At 39.7% G+C, this 21073-nt stretch overlaps 1 protein-coding gene across 2 annotated transcripts in view; it reads left to right on the top strand.

Annotated features, from left to right (window-relative positions):
* CPNE4 (copine 4) overlaps positions 1-21073 on the top strand; it is a 736278-nt gene that overhangs the window by 690814 nt on the left and 24391 nt on the right. For both annotated transcript variants that reach the window (XM_010380265.2, XM_010380256.2), the window contains 2 exons: positions 10777-10910; positions 19574-19628. In XM_010380265.2, coding sequence (XP_010378567.1) covers positions 10777-10910; positions 19574-19628 — 189 coding nt within the window. The remainder of the gene's footprint in view (positions 1-10776; positions 10911-19573; positions 19629-21073) is intronic.

The following is a 21073-nucleotide window of genomic DNA, read 5'->3' as shown; positions in this document are numbered from 1 at the left end:
TGTGAATTTGTTTGAGTTCTTTGTAGATTCTGGATATTAGCCCTTTGTCGGATGAGTAGATTGCAAAAATTTTCTCCCATTCTGTAGGTTGCCTGTTCACTCTGATGGTAGTTTCTTTTGCTGTGCAGAAGCTCTTTAGTTTAATTAGATCCCATTTGTCAATTTTGGCTTTTGCTGCCGTTGCTTTTGGTGTTTTAGACATGAAGTCCTTGCCCATGCCTATGTCCTGAATGGTACTACCTAGGTTTTCTTCTAGGGTTTTTATGGTATTAGGTCTAACATTTAAGTCTCTAATCCATCTTGAATTAATTTTCGTATAAGGAGTAAGGAAAGGATCCGGTTTCAGCTTTCTACTTATGGCTAGCCAATTTTCCCAGCACCATTTATTAAATAGGGAATCCTTTCCCCATTTCTTGTTTCTCTCAGGTTTGTCAAAGATCAGATGGCTGTAGACGTGTGGTATTATTTCTGAGGACTCTGTTCTGTTCCATTGGTCTATATCTCTGTTTTGGTACCAGTACCATGCTGTTTTGGTTACTGTAGCCTTGTAGTATAGTTTGAAGTCAGGTAGTGTGACGCCTCCAGCTTTGTTCTTATGACTTAGGATTGTCTTGGCAATGCGGGCTCTTTTTTGGTTCCAGATGAACCTTAAAGCCGTTTTTTCCAATTCTGTGAAGAAACTCATTGGTAGCTTGATGAGGATGGCATTGAATCTATAAATAACCTTGGGCAGTATGGCCATTTTCACGATATTGATTCTTCCTATCCATGAGCATTGTATGTTCTTCCATTTGTTAGTGTCCTCTTTTATTTCACTGAGCAGTGGTTGGAGTTCTCCTTGAAGAGGTCGTTTACATCCCTTGTAAGTTGGATTCCTAGGTATTTTATTCTCTTTGAAGCAATTGTGAATGTAAGTTCATTCATGATTTGGCTCTCTGTTTGTCTGTTACTGGTGTATAAGAATGCTTGTGATTTTGCACATTAATTTTGTATCCTGAGACTTTGCTGAAGTTGCTTATCAGCTTAAGGAGATTTTCCACTGAGACAATGGGGTTTTCTAAGTATACAATCATGTCATCTGCAAACAGGGACAATTTGACTTCTTCTTTTCCTAACTGAATACCCTTTATTTCTTTCTCTTGCCTGATTGCCCTAGCTAGAACTTCCAACACTATGTTGAATAGGAGTGGTGAGACAGGGCATCCCTGTCTTGTGCCAGTTTTCAAAGGGAATTTTTCCAGTTTTTGCCCATTCAGTATGATATTGGCTGTGGGGTTGTCATAAACAGCTCTTATTATTTTGAGGTACGTTCCATCAATACCGAATTTATTGAGCGTTTTTAGCATGAAGGGCTGTTGAATTTTGTCAAAAGCCTTTTCTGCATCTATTGAGATAATCATGTGGTTCTTGTCTTTGGTTCTGTTTATATGCTGGATTACGTTTATTGATTTGCGAATGTTGAACCAGCCTTGCATCCCAGGGATGAAGCCCACTTGATCATGGTGGATAAGCTTTTTGATGTGCTGCTGAATCCGGTTTGCCAGTATTTTATTGAGGATTTTTGCATCGATGTTTATCAGGGATATTGGTCTAAAATTTTCCTTTTTTGTTGTGTCTCTGCCAGGCTTTGGTATCAGGATGATGTTGGCCTCATAAAATGAGTTAGGGAGGATTCCCTCTTTTTCAATTGATTGGAATAGTTTCAGAAGGAATGGTACCAGCTCCTCCTTGTACCTCTGGTAGAATTCAGCTGTGAATCCATCTGGTCCTGGACTTTTTTTGGTTGGTAGCCTATTAATTATTGCCTCAATTTCAGAGCCTGCTATTGGTCTATTCAGGGATTCAACTTCTTTCTGGTTTAGTCTTGGAAGAGTGTAAGTGTCCAGGAAATTATCCATTTCTTCTACATTTTCTAGTTGATTTGCGTAGAGGTGTTTATAGTATTCTCTGATGGTAGTTTGTATTTCTGTGGGGTCCGTGGTGATATCCCCTTTATCATTTTTTATTGCATCTATTTGATTCTTCTCTCTTTTCTTCTTTATTAGTCTTGCTAGTGGTCTGTTAATTTTGTTGATTTTTTCAAAAAACCAACTCCTGGATTCATTGATTTTTTGGAGGGTTTTTTGTGTCTCTATCTCCTTCAGTTCTGCTCTGATCTTAGTTATTTCTTGCCTTCTGCTGGCTTTTGAATGTGTTAGCTCTTGCTTCTCCAGTTCTTTTAATTGTGATGTTAGAGTGTCAATTCTAGATCTTTCCAGCTTTCTCTTGTGGGCATTTAGTGCTATAAATTTCCCTCTACACACTGCTTTAAATGTGTCCCAGAGATTCTGGTATGTTGTATCTTTGTTCTCATTGGTTTCAAAGAACATGTTTATTTCTGCCTTCATTTTGTTATGTACCCAGTAGTCATTCAGGAGCAGGTTGTTCAGTTTCCATGTAGTTGAGCGATTTCGATTGAGTTTCTTAGTCCTGAGTTCTAGTTTGATTGCACTGTGGTCTGAGAGACAGTTTGTTATAATTTCTGTTCTTTTACATTTGCTGAGGAGTGCTTTACTTCCAATTATGTGGTCAATTTTGGAATAAGTGCGATGTGGTGCTGAGAAGAATGTATATTCTGTTGATTTGGGGTGGAGAGTTCTATAGATGTCTATTAGGTCCGCTTGGTGCAGAGATGAGTTCAATTCCTGGATATCCTTGTTAACTTTCTGTCTCGTTGATCTGTCTAATGTTGACAGTGGAGTGTTGAAGTCTCCCATTATTATTGTATGGGAGTCCAAGTCTCTTTGTAAGTCTCTAAGGACTTGCTTTATGAATTTGGGTGCTCCTGTATTGGGTGCATATATATTTAGGATAGTTAGCTCTTCCTGTTGAATTGATCCCTTTACCATTATGTAATGGCCTTCTTTGTCTCTTTTGATCTTTGATGGTTTCAAGTCTATTTTATCAGAGACTAGGATTGCAACCCCTGCTTTTTTTTGTTCTCCATTTGCTTGGTAGATCTTCCTCCATCCCTTTATTTTGAGCCTATGTATGTCTCTGCATGTGAGATGGGTCTCCTGAATACAGCAGACTGATGGGTCTTGACTCTTTATCCAGTTTGCCAGTCTGTGTCTTTTAATTGGAGCATTTAGTCCATTAACATTTAAGGTTAATATTGTTATGTGTGAACTTGATCCTGCCATTATGATATTAACTGGTTATTTTGCTTGTTAGTTGATGCAGTTTCTTCCTAGCCTCGATGATCTTTACATTTTGGCATGTTTTTGCAATGGCTGGTAGCGGTTGTTCCTTTCCATGTTTAGGGCTTCCTTCAGGGTCTCTTGTAAGGCAGGCCTGGTGGTGACAAAATCTCTAAGCATTTGCTTATCTGTAAAGGATTTTATTTCTCCTTCACTTATGAAACTTAGTTTGGCTGGATATGAAATTCTGGGTTTAAAATTCTTTTCTTTAAGAACGTTGAATATTGGCCTCCACTCTCTTCTGGCTTGTAGAGTTTCTGCCGAGAGATCTGCTGTTAGTCTGATGGGCTTCCCTTTGTGGGTAACCCGACCTTTCTCTCTGGCTGCCCTTAACATTTTTTCCTTCATTTCAACTTTGGTGAATCTGGCAATTATGTGTCTTGGAGTTGCTCTTCTCGAGGAGTATCTTTGTGGTGTTCTCTGTATTTCCTGAATTTGAATGTTGGCCTGCCCTACTAGGTTGGGGAAGTTCTCCTGGATGATATCCTGAAGAGTGTTTTCCAACTTGGTTCCATTTTCCCCCTCACTTTCCGGCACCCCAATCAGACGTAGATTAGTTCTTTTTACATAATCCCACACTTCTTGCAGGCTTTGTTCATTTCTTTTTCTTCTTTTTTCTTTTGGTTTCTCTTCTCGCTTCATTTCATTCATTTGATCCTCAATCGCTGATACTCTTTCTTCCAGTTGATCGAGTCGGTTACTGAAGCTTGTGCATTTGTCATGTATTTCTCGTGTCATGGTTTTCATCTTTGTCATTTCATTTATGACCTTCTCTGCATTAATTATTCTAGCTATCAATTCTTCCACTCTTTTTTCAAGATTTTTAGTTTCTTTGTGCTGGGTATGTAATTCCTCCTTTAGCTCTGAGAAGTTTGATGGACTGAAGCCTTCTTCTCTCATTTCGTCAAAGTCATTCTCTGACCAGCTTTGATCCGTTGCTGGCGATGAGCTGCGCTCCTTTGCAGGGGGAGATTTGCTCTTATTTTTTGAATTTCCAGCTTTTCTGCCCTGCTTCTTCCCCATCTTCGTGGTTTTCTCTGCCTCTGGTCTTTGATGATGGTGACGTACTGATGGGGTTTTGGTATAGGTGTTCTTCGTGTTTGATAGTTTTCCTTCTAATAGTCAGGACCCTCAGCTGTAGATCTGTTGGAGATTGCTTGAGGTCCACTCCAGACCCTGTTTGCCTGGGTATCAGCAGCAGAGGTTGCAGAAGATAGAATATTGCTGAACAGTGAGTGTACCTGTCTGATTCTTACTTTGGAAGCTTCCTCTCAGGGGTGTACTCCACCCTGTGAGGTGTGGGGTGTCAGACTGCCCCTAGTGGGGGATGTCTCCCAGTTAGGCTACTCAGGGGTCAGGGACCCACTTGAGCAGGCAGTCTGTCCGTTCTCAGATCTCAACCTCCGTGTTGGGAGATCCACTGCTCTCTTCAAAGCTGTCAGACAGAGTCGTTTGCGTCTGCAGAGGTTCTGCTGCTTTTTTGTTGTTGTATTTTAGCTGTGCCCTGTCCCCAGAGGTGGAGTCTACAGAGATAGGCAGGTTTCCTTGAGCTGCTGTGAGCTCCACCCAGTTCGAGCTTCCCAGCGGCTTTGTTTACCTACTTAAGCCTCAGCAATGGCGGGCGCCCCTCCCCCAGCCTCGCTGCTGCCGTTTTGGTTAGATCGCAGACTGCTGTGCTAGCAATGAGGGAGGCTCCGTGGGCGTGGGACCCTCCCAGCCAGGTGTGGGTATACTCTCCTGGTGTGCCCGTTTGCTTAAAGCGCAGTAGTGGGGTGGGAATTACCCGATTTTCCAGGTGTTGTGTGTCTCAGTTCCCCTGGCTAGGAAAAGGGATTCCCTTCCCCCTTGCACTTCCCAGGTGAGGCAATGCCTCGCCCTGCTTCAGCTCTCGCTGGTCGGGCTGCAGCAGCTGACCAGCACCAATTGTCCGGCACTCCCCAGTGAGATGACCCCAGTACCTCAGTTGAAAATGCAGAAATCACCAGTCTTCTGTGTCGCTTGCACTGGGAGTTGGAGACTGGAGCTGTTCCTATTCGGCCATCTTGCTCCGCCTTTCTTTCTTTCTTTCTTTCTTTCTTTCTTTCTTTCTTTCTTTCTTTCTTTCTTTCTTTCTTTCTTTCTTTCTTCTTTCTCTCTCTCTCTGTCTCTCTCTCTCTCTCTCTTTCTTTCTTCTTTCTTCCTTTTTTTTTTTTTTTTTTAAAAAAACAGGGTCTCAATCTGTTGCCCAGAGTGCAGTGCAGTGGCACACTGGAAGCTCACTGTAATCTTAAACTCCTGAGCTCAAGTGATGCTCTTGCCTCAGCCTCCTGAGTAGCTGGGACTACAAGCATGTGCTACCACATTGGCTACTTTTTAAAACAAATTTAAATTTTAAACACATTTTAAAACAACATAGCTAGAGGCAGGGTCTAGCTATGTTGCCCAGGCTGGTCTCAGTCTCCTGGCCTCAAGTTATCCTTTCATCTCAGCCTCCCAAAGCACTGGATTATAAGTGTGAGCCACCGCGCCCAGTCTCAGGAAATCTTTTCTAACCCTAAAACATTTAGGGCATCCGATGTCCACACTGTGGCCCAGTTTACATTTTTAAATATTTATTTTACATCCCAGATTGAACACTGACCTACTCTGGTGTACACCTTTGAGTCTGCTTACTGCTTAGTGAGCCCTGCTGACTGAATTTCTATGCAAAGTCAGGGTATAATGGGTTAAAGAGGTAAATACTTTGCCATTTCCAGAAAATGAACCAAGTAAGCTTAGGCGTCTTTCCCTATTTTCTTATTTAACTGTCCTCTTAGAAAGTTTTTGGAAAACAGAAAAGAATAAAAATGTAATCTATTATTTAAGAAATGGTCCAGACCAAACAGTATCTCCACCTACAAGATTCATTATATAGGTCCAAATTGTACACAGATATTTATAAAGAAAAGAAAGAAAGCTGCCCAGGAATATGATCCCAAAGGTAGACTGCAGATACAACTAACCAGAGGTTGTTACACAGCAGCTTCCCTTAGAAAACATCGAGAAGGTTCACAAATGACCTGTTTGACAGATGAAGGGAAGGGATCTGAGTAGCAGAGTTGTTTCATGTAAGAATCTAAAAATGCCCAAAGAGAGATGCTCATCATTTGCAACCAGCCTTTTCCCAGGAACAGCTCCATGCACTGGGGACTTGGTGTCACGGAGGGGGCATTTTGCATTCTTACTTTACAAGGCTTTGCAAAGCTGCTGCACAGCTCTGATTAATAATGAGCAGTGGCTTCCTGGGCAGAAGGAAAAAGCACTGGGCGCCTGTTCTTGCGCTGCCTGCAGGGAAGATTGGAGCACATACCAGAACCACAAGTTTCCATAAATGCTTCCTATCAGGAAATGAAAACGTGGGGGCTCTGCGAGCTCACTGGGCATTCAGAAAACCAGGCGTCAGTAGCCACCTCCACACACTGGCATTTTTCAGTCATTTTGTTGCTTTTATTTCTCAGCTTAACCCCATCTTCCACAGCCTCCCTGTTGCTTTCTAAAATAAACCTAACCTTTCACTCTGCTCTCTTTCTACTAATGCTAACTTTAAAGAGCACAGGAGAATTCTTGGTGGAAGACCACCCCCTGAAGATAGATATTTTTTTCTCCAGCTTCAAAAAGGAGGTTTTAGGAACCACCACTTTCCAGAAAATAAAAATGAAAATACTTTAGCTGACTTGTACTTAAGACAGTCCATTGCTGTCTATTCACATGATAAAATATTTTTGTTTTAAGCCATGAGAACTATAAAATGGGCTATATGGTAAGAATCATAAGCCTATTTCCTTTTTCATCAGTTAATTTTTTAAGTTCATACCCTCCCCAGGTCTATATGATGATCTCCTGAGATGAAGAGGCCTTTCTCGTTGTCATGGACATAGGGGCCATTGCCATGTGAAAAGTGGAAACCCTAGAGGCCTGCCTGAAAAGAAATAGTAAAATTTCCACTAGGCATGTTTGATGTTTATATAGTAGCACCAAAAACAGGCAGCCCAATACTAACCTTCTAACATTAGCCTGTACCTTGTTTCATTATCTTCAAAATATATTATCCTCTTCTGTCCCCCCAAAACCTGGCCATTCTCTTCCCCTAACTGACATCCAACTCCACATTCAATGGGTCAAAAAATCCTATTCATTTTCTACCCTTACTTTCTTCAATCACTCTTTCCTTCTCACCATCATCTTTGCTGCACCTTGATTAAGCATAAGAAAATTATTCCAAGTCTGATGACGAAGAGTGGATAGGAATGAAAATGACACAGTAGAGCCAGTATTGGAGGTAAAGCAAGAGACATACCTGGGGTGCAAAATTTAAGGAGACTCTCACTCTGTGGATTTTACAAGTGTGGGGTCCGCTGAGAGTGAGTGCCTCCTTGGGTTTTACAAACTAGGCACTTCTTTTTGTCTCACCCCATCCCCAGCTCTATTATATGCTTCTTTTTCTATTATTTTAAAATATATTGTTGCCACAAACTATGTATGCTTGTCCAGACATTATGCACACTTATCTAGATATAACATATTCATGCGGGTGATATACTGGGGCTCGGATGCTGCCACTAGGTGCCTGCATGCTTGGAGAATTTTGCCAAAGCCTAGGAATGTTTCTTGAGCAGCCATTTTTCTTTATGGAATTTTTTCCTCTGGCCTATATAACCTGATTTCATTTTCTGGTTTTATATCAAGACACCAGCATGTTTTTGTCATCACAGAACACCCTTAACACTTCAAGAGTCTCAGTCAGGCAACCAGCACATGGGACAGATTGTTAACTTCAGTATCAAGAGGCAGAAGCATGATGCCTTCAGAGGTAAGGAGGTGTTGATCCGTGATGAAAGGCATCATGAATAGAAGTGAGGTGGGCCACAAGGTGCTTGTTATTAATAATAAAGTATCAACACCTGCCAACGATTCACTTTTTAGATAAATTAAAGCAGAATCAAGGTAATCTCCATAACCTCTTCACACTCTCTAGAATTCCCTGGAGTACTAACATGCCTTCCTTGGTGGAAGAGAAAGGGGTGGCTTTACATCTACCCTTCTCAGCATTACTTTTAGCTTTTAAACACTATGTACACCTATGCAAGGTGCCATTATTCCTTAAACATGTCCCAATAGGAGTAAAAGGCTGAGAATGGCGTCTGTGAGTTGAGCTTGGTAAACCCAGGAGGCCCCCAAAGGTATGGTTTTCTCAAACATTGTCTCTCAAACATCTCTGGAGTGCTCCTCTCAGAAATTTTCCTGGAATTATCTGCATGTGTTTGGATCTCTATCTTGTTGAGGCCTCATGGGTGGATCCTGGGGTGCTTTTCACCTCCTTCTTGTTCAGAAAATGCATGTAGGTTCCTCCATCCCCCCAGCTTTTCATCATAGTCCTTGATTAAAAGGGCTTCATCTATGGTCTTCCTTTTTTTTCCCAGTGGGTTGGCTCTCACCTTCAGGATAAACCCATCTCAGAAGACACTGGACTTTATTGGTGTCCCTGGGTTACCTCCAGTCATCCTCAGTAACAATCCTCTCACTATTGTGTGTACAGACATACATACACACATATTTCAATTTTCCTTGTCTTAACTTTCACAACCATTTTGGTCACAAAGAGTTTATTCAAGGCAATGCTTCCTCAAATTACCATGGTTGCCTCCTAGCAAGAATCCCTACCTCCAGGCCAAATCTCCTCCATTTTTTATTGGCATAGTTATACCCGTGAGAAGTCTTGGTGTTTTGGTCATAGACATGCATGTTTTCCTGGATGTATGATGGCATAATGGAGAAAGGTAGAAAGGAACCATATAGACTTGGATTTAAACCCAACTCCAAACCCTCTTATCCTATGTCACATGAAAATGGAGTAATATCATGCATATACATGAAGTAATATCATGCCTTCTGTGTCACACACAGTTAGCACAGTGCCTGACACAGAGATTATTTCTGTCTTTTTTCATTTTTTGTCCAAAGTAAGGGCATCTAAGGGTCAGGGAAGAACTGTAAGTTTTCTTCACATAACCTTTTTCTTTCTTTCTTTCTTTTTTTAACATACTCTTAATACTAGCATTTATCAGTAGGCATCCCCTGATTTTAAGAGAAATCTGGATAATTCTGAAAACAGAGTTTGAATCCTACCTAACTTTATTTTTGACATAGTTCTGTGGAGTGGCAAGGAAGAAAAAGAAAAAAAATAACAGAGATGAAAGTATAATTTCATGAAAGAAAAGAAAAAAGGCTATAAATGAATTACTGTTAGCCTATTGCTTTTCTTTTCCTAGTCACTTTGACTTGATTGCAGGGTACAATATCAGATGTGACTAACATTTTTTTCCCCATCAACTTATACCTTAAGAAGTACAAACAAACACATGACATGTTTTCTCTGTCCTTTCAGAAATAATTTCCCACCTTCATAGATCCAATGGGGCATTCCAGTTATTTGTTATAATGGAATTTACCAAATATAACACAAATAACATTTCCCATTATGATTCCCAAGTTCATATGAGAAAAATAGAGCCTTTCGGCCATAGTAAGCCAATGAATGCATTCTACTGTACTCCAGAAGGAAATGGAATTATGCAACATAAACATTTCTTTCTTTGTGTATGGCTTTTAATTTTAACCTTCTTCCCTCGAAGCTTAAGTGGCATTTTTGAAGAGATTTTTGCTGGGTTAACTTTTATTTAGATGAAAGTGATGTTGGAAATTAGAAGAAACGTTTCTTCTCATTTTAACACCCTCTGGCTTAAGCATTTTGGGTTCTTTCTTTTGTTATTAGGAAGTGTTCAGTGAGTCAACTTTGACTTACATGATTATGATACTGGGGGCCAGAAGAAATTTGAGAAGTTGAAGGATAAATGACTAGTTAGTGGCATGACAGGTTTCCCATCTCCACTTCCCAATTACAATGCGATAACATTCAGGCATCCTCTTTGTTGTAGGCAGGAGTTCTTACATGAATGGGAACCAAAATGTTGAATGCCTTACACGGAGCTGCTCCTTGCAGAAAATTTGTTATAACCACTCTAACACATCTCTCTGCATCTGGCCACTCATGAAAATATGACAATGGCTTTGCTGTGAAGACTGTATCTTTAACACAGAATTTGGTTTTAAGGGATCTTACTTATGCCCTGTAGATAGAATTGTTCTGCCCAGGGAGCATAGAAGTCTTTTCTGAGTGAACTGTGAAATTGAAGGGCAGATAGTCTATCCTTACTCTTGCTGCCTGGTGAGATGAATCAACAGCATCTGGGCTTTCTGATCTATGTCGATCTCAAGTTCCTATTTAAACAGGGAGAAGAGTGGGCACTGGTGGGGAGGGAGATTGAAGACTGCAGAAATGGCCTCAACCAAATTAATAACTAGTTTTTCAAGCGAATTAATTTATTCTCTTTGTTTGTTGGCAGGGTATGTAATGTGCTACTGTTTTTCACCCGAGGCCAGATCTCTCTCATGGCTGATCACAATTCCTAGGAGATGTATCCACTTTAAATTTACCTTTGCTTGTATTTTTCTCTTTTAGGTAGCTATAGATTTCACTGCCTCAAACGGGGACCCCAGGAACAGCTGTTCCTTGCACTACATCCACCCTTACCAACCCAATGAGTATCTGAAAGCTTTGGTAGCTGTCGGGGAGATTTGCCAAGACTATGACAGGTAAGAGGCTTCAGGACATTTGGAGCCTTATCGTCTCTTATGCGGGTTCAGATGGTATTTGGCTGATCCTGGGCAGAAAGTGGAAATTAAGTCTAGTAGCTCCTTATGTAGTGTCTTAAAAGTTTCATCCCCTCTGTATAGAAAAACTAAGTTTGTACCCTGCTCGCATTGGTCACCAAACGAAATCCTTTCTCAGCCTTCTTCTCTTAACTGGCTTGCAAGATGATTAGATAGCAATTTTGGTTTCCATTTTGTGAAGTCTTAGCATGTGCCTTGCTACTCAAAATTGCTTATGCACTAGCAGCATTCTAAACCTACTGAATTTGAATCTGCATTTAACAAGATCCCCAGATGATTTGTATATACTTTAGAGTTGTAGAAGCGCAGATCTATTAGACATTATTACATCTGATCCTCACATTAACACTTATATAGTATGTATTCATTAAAAGAAGTGAATACTGTACAGAAGGTTAAGTAATTTGTACACTATTACATAGCCAGAGGCAGGACTTGAACCCAGGTCTACCCACTCCACAGCTTAGCCTATAATCACTATGCTTCACTGACCTCAAAAGCTATTGGTAACTTCAGCAGAGGGTGTGGCACATGTATGTAGCCAGGTGTGTGTGTATGTTTGCATGTGTGTATGTAGAAAATATGACTTTAAGATCAAATCAATATTCTATTTACTCTTACTTGATGATAAATATTGACCTTTCCTACCAAGAAAATTCCCTGTAGGGAGTATCTCACATAAATTATGTTAAACTGAATGTATTCTGCCTTTCCAGTAGTTTTAGAATGAAGTAAAGGAATTTAGGGTGCTTGCTTAAGCAAAGCTTTTTGAAGTGAAACCAACGTAAATATAAACATGTGTAAATATCTGTTAACTCCCTGGTGTGATTGCAAACCAAGGCTAGTTAGTAATGAGCAGCGACAAACTGACCTTTCAAACCAGGAAAATAAAGAAAACAACTCTATCCTTTAGGTTTCAGAGGAATTGTGTAAGATAGCATGATTTCTGTTATTTCTAGTGTCATAATTGGTGATAATCATATTAAAAACCTGTTATCCTCCACACCATAGGAAATGACACATTCTAATGACTAGAATGTACAGAGAAACTAATAGGACAGGGTAATGGGAAAGGTGCAGTCAGTCTCCTGCCTGCCTGTGTCTCTGGATTCAGCTTGGTCATCACCAGTAACTCTCATGTAGTACAAAGGCAGCTGGGGAATGAATGAACAGGCCCAGTAAAATCAAAGAGCTTTAAACACTCAGGCCCTTGCTGACACTTCCTCTCCTGTACATCTAGGAAATAAGTCAATAGTTATTTTAAATTATCTTGTTGGAAAAACACCTCTTATACTTAATCTTGAGGTATTGACTATGAAGATAACTTGAATTTCAACACTGATTTCTTCAAGCCCCAATGCAGGCGGTGGGACAGGGGGTTCCTAGAGAGGTTTATGTCATACGAAGATTTCCACCAGTGAGAGAAAAGACTGGCCAATTGCATCCACTACATTGGAAAATTCTCCAAACCTCCCCAAGACACAAAAACAATAATTTTCTTCCTTCTTTATATCTCACACACAGATGCACATACACACATTAGTAATCTAGTATAATAATGTGTGCACATGTTGAGAGACAAGAAGGGGGAGAGTATCTTCAGGATTCTCAACTTTTCAATCTTGAAATGCTTGCAAAAGATAAAATAGGTAAATGCACTTAACACAAATGTCAAACAGTAGATGCTTAATTAAAAAGTTAACTCTGAATCTGCAGGGAAGAAGGCAGTCTAATAATAAATTACAAAGAGAAGACTGATGGGTTTTCCAGAAATTAAGATACTAAGCCTCAGAGCCCTTATTGTAGTTTTGCAGCAGATTTAGTGGATGATCTGGAAGAAGGTGCTGAACGTCTCCATTTCCTGATTGCCTCACATGCAAAATGCAAAGAGTATAGTCAGAGTGGCATGTATACCTTGTAAAGCTTTTATCCCTTTGTGAGCCAGACAAAGTCTTGGGGGCATGTTTTCTTCCCTCAAAAATGCAGATTCAATATAAAAATAAGATATGAGACCTTAGGAGTTACATGAAGAATCATCATAAATGATTGTTTTAAAAATTTTAATAGAGTAAGATTGAAGTTATCATCCCCAACTGACCAAGAAAATCAAGTTTCTACAGCTCAGTGGAGCAATTCTTTTTTCCATATAAAGAAAACAGCTCAACATTAAAATGGGCAAATACTTAAGGAAGAAAAAGGAGGATTGAAAAATTCCAATGCTCCTTTAAGAAAGCTCCCTAGAAGAATGTGTATTGCAAGCTGCTCACTTGAAAACTGACAAGGTTCTGCTGTTCCTCTTTTGTGTGGGTGGATAGACAATAGACAGGCAGAGTCAGGAAATTTCAAGTCGGGGCTCTGGAATTAATTTATTCTCACATCAAAGTCAGTGTGGTTGGTGCTCAAAAAGAAACACTTGAATAAAAACTGACAGAAGGCATTGTTCCCCCTCCTGCAGTGACACAGAGGTTTCTAATCCCCATGAGCCTTAGAAATTCCTCCCAGCCTCTGGCAGCCAAGAGTTTTCTTTTTGCCTTGTACAGTCATTGCTACCAGGTCATTATGAGGTGATCCATGAGGTAGAACAGCTTGAGAGATGCATAAAACTCTTCTCAGGATGGCCTTAAAGGAAAGCTTCCCACAGACAGCTCGTCCTCAAGCCTGCCTGTTCTGTTCTCTGAAAGAGATGCTGCTGCTCATTTCCTCTGCCTTTGACCACCCACCCCAGCACAACTACTTGTACACACACACAAAAACACACATGCGTGTATGTGCACACACACACACAGGCCCACACAAGCTCAAGTTGTAGCACTTCTCCAGCTCCTGTATCCTGGTCTCCCTAGTCTGCTCAAAGCCAAGGTGACATCTTTTCCTTGGGGCCAGCAGGGATATGGGTCTCTGAAAACCTGCAATGTTCTCTAATGAAAAGCGTGGTCTATCTGCTATCAAGACAGTACAGAAACTGAATATGTACATTTCTTGGAAATATGGATTGTCATTTTACAGAAGTATCTACCCCAGAATGAGACAGATATCAGAAACCAAGGCATGGTTTCTCCATGGTGTGCTAGTTATGGTACGAGAAGACAAAGTTAGAACTGAAACCAATTCTGACAGGTATTTGCAAGTGTGGAGCAGTTGCTTAGTGATAAGAAGACAGTTCAAATCACAGTGCTACCTTTTCCACACTGCATTAGTCAGTGGTTCTCAGCCTTGGCTGTACATTGAGGCCATTTGAAAAGACTTAAAATGTGATGGTGCCTGCACACCACCCCAGAATCTCTGATTTAATTGTCTGGTGTGCATCCTGGAACTTAGAATTCTTCATCCTGCTAGGTATCCAGGGTTGAGACCCAGTGCTAAATCATGAGAGCTGGCTCAGATGCAATGGCTGAGGTCCTGTGCAGCATCTACTTAAGTCCCAAACACCTCATGGGGAGCTGTGAAGACAGAAAAATTAATGAAGCACAATTTTCTCCCAAGTAGCCCACAATCTCATGGGGGAGAAACACGTGTAAATAAATTAGAGCCCAGCATGGCCGGGGAGATGTTGCCCTGTGTCAGGATGGGAAGTGTATAAAAGAGGGAAGGGCTAACTCTATCCTTTGTGTGAAGAGTGGTGGTCAAGGAGGGAGTCCTGGGGATGATAATTTCTGGACTTATCAGAATTTGGCCTTCAGCTTTGTTGTTATTAGAATGTGGGTGGATTTGTTCTCCTTTTTCTGAATCATTAGACCAGACAAGTCTTCTATGAGGACAGAGTCAACAGGGATGATAGAGAGAGCATGGGGAACTGGTGACAGGTAGACCTAGGTTCAAACCGCAGCTCTGCTACCTCTGTTGCCATAAGATGTGCATTCTATGGGCCTTAGTTTTCTTCATTGTAAATAGAGGATGTATCTCACTTCCCTTGCAGAGCAGTTATAAGGATTAGATATAAAGCACCTAGCTAACACAGGTTCTACCTGTTATAAATACTCAATAAATGGCAGAGGCTATTATCTTTAATACCCTAGATTTATGTTTTAAAAATGATCTGAACACAAAGGGAGACAGAACTATATTGTCAGTTCTGAAGTTCATTTTGGACCAATGATCTTTAAAATATTTTTGCTTATGTACTTTTAAAAAATATATTAAAATATATAGCTGTCACATTTTTTCACTGAAATCTGACATTTTTCATCATGAGTTTATGTAGTGACAAAGAATGAAAATTCTAATATATTATAAATTTGGACATTTTATGATAAAACTTTTACATAACTCTTGTGACTGTGTGAAGCAGAATCTAAACACCATAACTATTTGATATCCACCATTATCCATTTTGTAAAAAATGAGCAAGCTCTTCAATGTGAGTTGAGAATTGTAATTGTTTCTTCCTTTTCATCAACTTATATTTCCATTATCTTTCCCCCAAATTTTATCCTAATGTGCCTTAATAAAATTGGTTTGAAATTCTGTTAGATCACTATACATTTCTGTAATAAGAATATAAATTAAAAATTTTTTAGTTTCTAAAAATTTCTAAAATTCAAAGTATATTTTAAAATCTGAGTTTTTATTGCAATTATTCCTAGTGCATAATTGATCAAAAGGACATAAACGTACTCGAAATTTCAGTACAATTTTTGCCTATAAAAAATCTATCAGAAATCAGCTCTTACTGAAACAGATAATGGGGTGTTTTTCCAATTAGTTTATAGACCTGTGGATGAGTGGTACCTATTACTAAAGTGGGAGAGTCGAGCATCAATTCTAACTCAGTTTTTTGCTCTTATCAATGTAAATACTAAGAAAACCTGTTCTTATGAATAAGTATATGGAAATAAATAACTTGACTAGCAGTATTACTCAATTCTTTCCAGTTTAAGTTATACACCAAAAAAATTACATAATGGCCAATCATCAAAATGTTTTCTTCAATGATCTACCAGCTGACATCAACACTTGCCAAAATTTATTTAAAGCAAAACTTGGCAACTACCTGACTTGCAAAAGGATTTTTTTCCTAGTGAATCATTCATGTTTAGAATTATTCTTGTATATGATGCTACAGAGTTTTTACACTCCGGAGCAATGGACTATGACAGTTAAGATTCAGAATAGGTAAAAGAGAAGGATAAGTGAAAGGGAAGGTATGAATGGAGAACAGGTCTCTCCATCACAGGCATTCCCAGAAGATCAATTTCAGCAAAAAATACATATGGATGTAGAGGAACTGAATACTGATTTCCCTTTTTAAAAAAAAAAAAAAAGCCATGTTCTCATATCCCCAGAAGTGCTTTGCATTTCCAGATACCCCAGTTTTAAGACCTCTGCTTTAGAGAACAGTTTTTGTTAAATGTCTACGTGCCCTGAGATGCCATATTGCTCTGAGCTTCATTTCCTTATGTATACAGTAATTTTTCTTTACGTTTATTAACGTTTTGATTTATCTCAAAATCTTCCTTAACAGGGGAAAACGGTGGTTAAAAATAAATCTTCCATCTGGAGGTCATTTGACAATAGTCATTCCCTAAGAAGGTCAGGACAGCTTATTCATTACCATTGAAGTATGTAGGTTTTTTTTTTAATTGTATTTTATACTATTTATTCTGGTTATAAGAAATATTGCCTTTACCCATGTGGTAATATAGCCCTGAATTTTCCAGATTGTCCATCTTTGTCATTCATTTTCCCAACAGTTGCTAAATGGCCCTTTGGTGGGTGCTGAGTGGATCCAATCTTGAGTTCTTAAAGTGTTAGTATACCAATGCTTTCTTTTGTGCTCAACTTGCCTTCTTTTACTTCTTGTATAATAAGACTTCTCTGCCTAGTTTTATTTTAAAACAGAAATAATGGATGTTTAAATCCATTGTGCTTAGTCTTAAAACTTTTTCTTTAGTGTGTTTATTAGTTAGAGGCTTTCTGGTGGCTAAGTTCAGAGAATTTATCCCTCCTGGCTCATTAATTATTCCCCTTGTAGGTGAGGCATTTTCCCTATCTTCCTACTCTTGAAACTCAATTACATAACAGTGCATCATGGTCAGCAAACATTGAATCCCCAAGAGTGGCTTAGAAAGTATAAAAAGAATATCATTAACGCCAGAACACCATAGGGATTAGAAATGGATGGAATGTTAGAGCTTACCCCTCCTAAACTCATCAAAAAAGAAAATAAGGGTGTGGAGACTCCCAGTTTCTCTATTTTGACTTCTGGGTCATCTTCGAGTGTGAAGGACCAGGATCCATCCTCCACCCAGAAAAGCGTGATTTCATACTTAACTAGAATGTACCCTAAAATCCCCCTCACAGATCTCTTCTCACACCCGCCCATGCTTGTTTTGTTTAAGGAGGAATTGCTGAGGCAAAGTATTTCAGTATGTCCAAGGACCAGAAGTATATTTTCTCCTATCTATAGCTAATCTTTCATAAGCTGTTGTGAGTGTCTGTTGACCCACATTAATACCTTATCTAATACCTGCTAGATGCAATGCACCACAAAGCCTGGATTGATCCAACAGTGAGGAGAAGTGGGAGTTGGTGATTTTCCAGAGAATTTAGACTTTGATTTCAAATAATTCAAGCTTCCTTGTATCTCCCAATCCCTAATCCCAAATTCGATAGTTGGCTATGTTTTGGTAAAGTTTTGTCAAAACCATCATTGGCTAGTAATGAGCTCTTAATCAGTCAGGTGGTGATAAAGGAGAATATAGCGTTGCTACTTTGACTTTTCTGTCAGCCTGGGATTGGTGGGGCTCATCCCTTTTTCCTTACAGATATTTACGACAGTGAGCCCTAACCTGAATTGACTGAATATACCAAGAACAGAGAAATGTAGAAATTGTTCCAAAGAACAAATCTCAGTTAAATTCTTAATGGGAGAAGAAATAAAAGGTAGATGACATGAGAAGGACATGTCCTTGCCAAGAGCCCTATGGCGACAGCCACCCGACAGCACAATATTCGATTAAAGAGGGTCTTATTTGTCTAGACAGGGGGTTAGATTACTGGAAGTACCAGTAGAAAATCACATTTAATACTATACATAATCATTAAATTATAATGGTATAACAGAAAAGACATGGGCTTTAGAATCACACAATTCTCCTTGGTAATCACCATAGGCCCCTTAGCCTTTCTGAGGCTCTATTTACCTGTAAAATGGGAATAATAAGTAGGTGAAGCTTCCAGGATTGTGTGAGAACTTAATAAATAGGTACATCATCTAGCAGGGGCCTGGTACATTGTATGCATCAATAAATGTTAATTATTCTCTTCCCTATCCTATCAACTTTAGTACAGTAAAGTTAGAGTTAAGATCCAATATATGTGAATGAATAACTAAGAGAGAAACTCCAGTGTGCATAAGATAACTCAAACCAAAAGATATGTAAGTGACTCTCTCAGGTTTTCACAAGAATCCTCCCTTCTTTTCATAGCCACATTTTAATAATTAAAATTCATGGATTATATACTCATTAACTATTTATTGAGCACACATTCTATGACAAATACTATAATAAATGGTGGGGCAGGGGGCAGTTGAGGCAGAGGACAGTGGAGTTATCAAGATTTTAATACCAAAGACAGTGTCTCTTTGAGTTCAAAAAACAAGAAAAGACATGTAAACAACTTATCACCACTTGTATGTGATAAGGTGGTGGGTACAATGAGTCATGTAGAGGGAACAAAGCTCTGTCAAATTAGTCAAACTTACAAGCTTTCCACTGCTTATTTTTTGCTTTTGTTTTGAGATGGAGTCTTGCTCTGTTACCCAGTCTGGAGTGCAATGGTGCAATCTCAGCTCACTGTAACCTCCGCCTCGGGGTTCAAGCAATTCATATGCCTCAGCCTCCCGAGTAGCTGAGATTACAGGAGTGCACCACCATGCCTGACTAATTTTTGTATTTTTAGTAGAGATGGGGTTTCTCCATGTTGGCCAGACTGATCTTGAACTCCTGGCCTCAAGTGATCTACCGACCTCAGCCTCCCAAAGTTCTGGGATTACAGGAGTGAGCCACTGCACCTGGCCCCATTGCTTTTTAATATCCACTTGGATTCAGTCTTGTCTGTATTGTGACTCTAGCTCTAATTAGCAGCAAGACAGATCTTGAGCAAGACACTTTACCTCTCAAGACATTTCCCCACCTGCAGAAGGGGAATAACAATCTCTCCCTGTAAGTATTTTAAAAGTTAATACATACAAAAGGTTCTAACACAGTCAACCATAAGAGTTACCTAGTTCATGGTCACTTTTCAAAGGAAACAAAGTTGAAAGGTGAAGTGGAGGCCATTGGTGAAAGGGTAGGGCCATTTTATTTCTTAGAACAGAATCTAGTAAAAAAAAAAAAAAAAAAAAAATTAAGGGAAGAAGTTGTAGACTAATGACTGTAATGAACTTAAGGGGTTATTTCTTGATTTTAATTATCCATGCTATTGCTACCCCCATCACCACAGATAATCAAGAAGCATGAGCCAGCACTAGCATAGCAACATGGCCTAGCAACCTGGTAAAATGCAGGTTCATGTTTTTCTTCCTCATTAAATGAATAAATGAAGCAACTTCTTCTTTTTTCTTTTTTTCATTTTGATTTCAGTGACAAAATGTTCCCTGCCTTTGGGTTTGGTGCCAGGATACCTCCAGAGTACACGGTGAGTGAGTGGAGATGGGATCTTCTTCCACTTCGCTGTGGTCAAAGGATAACTTGGGTTTTTTTCACAGCAGTCTCACTCTCTTGACTCTGACATAACTATGTCAGTAGGGCCTAAAGAGTCAGAAATGGTCTTCAGAATCAGTGAGATTAACTCCCCAGGGTTAAATATATTTCAATACCCCTTTTCCATGCCTAATTTCTCCTATTCCTCAGACAAGCATTGATGATTTGAGTAGCTCAGGTGCCCCCCAGAGAGTTTACAAGGTTGCCACAATTTACTTCTTAGGACAAAATCTCAGAGTATGCATTGAAACTGAAACACAAGCACCTGTGCCTTAGTCTGCACTTTCTCACAAATAGAAACCCTATCTCCTGGTATTTTGGATGGGTCTTCTCAGAGGTCCAGATGAAGAGTTTCATTGTTTAGTTTCTTATAAATGTGGTCAGAGTCTGAGAAAACACTGACGATGTTGATCTCCAGGGGCTCAGAACCTATCCATTCATATATCCCCTAGGAAATAGAATTCTATTGGCAATGCCAACTGGGAAAGTCCATGACAATGGAGTCTACAAGCTTCCTTATCCCAAGTCTCCAAGTTCAAGTCTTGTATGGGAGACACAGAGAAGTTGTGAAGAAAGAACAATTATTACTTACAGAATTGGAAAGTTGAAATGTTCTTATGAAGACATTGGAATCCTATTTGGTATTTATGATTTCTCATGACTGATAAAAGGCAAAGATTGTGTGTAGATAAATTTGCACTGTGGTGAGGCTGAGACACTACTGTGATATTCTAGATGCTCCTGTAGAACATTCTCCACAGGGAACTCATGCCCACTAGGTGGGCAGGTCCTTGGAGAGACAGCAAAGTACCTGCCCCAGCCTCCACCTTACCAGTGCCTCTGAGGTCTGAGCTAAGTACAAACAACATTGCCCAATCCTCAATTTCTCTTTTACTGGCTGTGTCTGAGCCACAGGTCGGGAGGTAGATGCTGACATTTGCTCCCTCACTAGAGCCATCACATAAAGGACTTTCCTCTTACGTATCCTTTTTGAAAGAGGAAATCAATCTCCCTGTTGCTCCTGGAGTGAACAGTGGGTGGAATGGCATGTCTCCCTGACTTGTTCTCCTTCTTTTTTGCCTTGTATTCCACACTGGCCTTCCTGCTGGGCATAGCTACATAATTCTAGAAGCATTTATTAGAAATAGAGCTTGTGGAGAGAAAGAATATAGAACAAGAGTTATCGACTGGTGGCCTGTAGACATTATTCAGGCCACAAATGTGTATATTTGACACACTTTTAAAACACGAATTCAGCAATTGCATATAAAATGTCAGATTTCTGACTTCTCTTGAAAACCTGAAAGGTCTGGCAACACTAAGATTAAAAGATGACCTATATAAGAATAAGCTGGAGCTGAGGAGATATAGGCCCCTTCA

The sequence above is a fragment of the Rhinopithecus roxellana genome, chromosome 1 (assembly GCF_007565055.1).
Source record: "Rhinopithecus roxellana isolate Shanxi Qingling chromosome 1, ASM756505v1, whole genome shotgun sequence".
Lineage (NCBI taxonomy): Eukaryota > Metazoa > Chordata > Mammalia > Primates > Cercopithecidae > Rhinopithecus > Rhinopithecus roxellana.
This window is presented reverse-complemented; position numbering and strand designations above follow the sequence as displayed.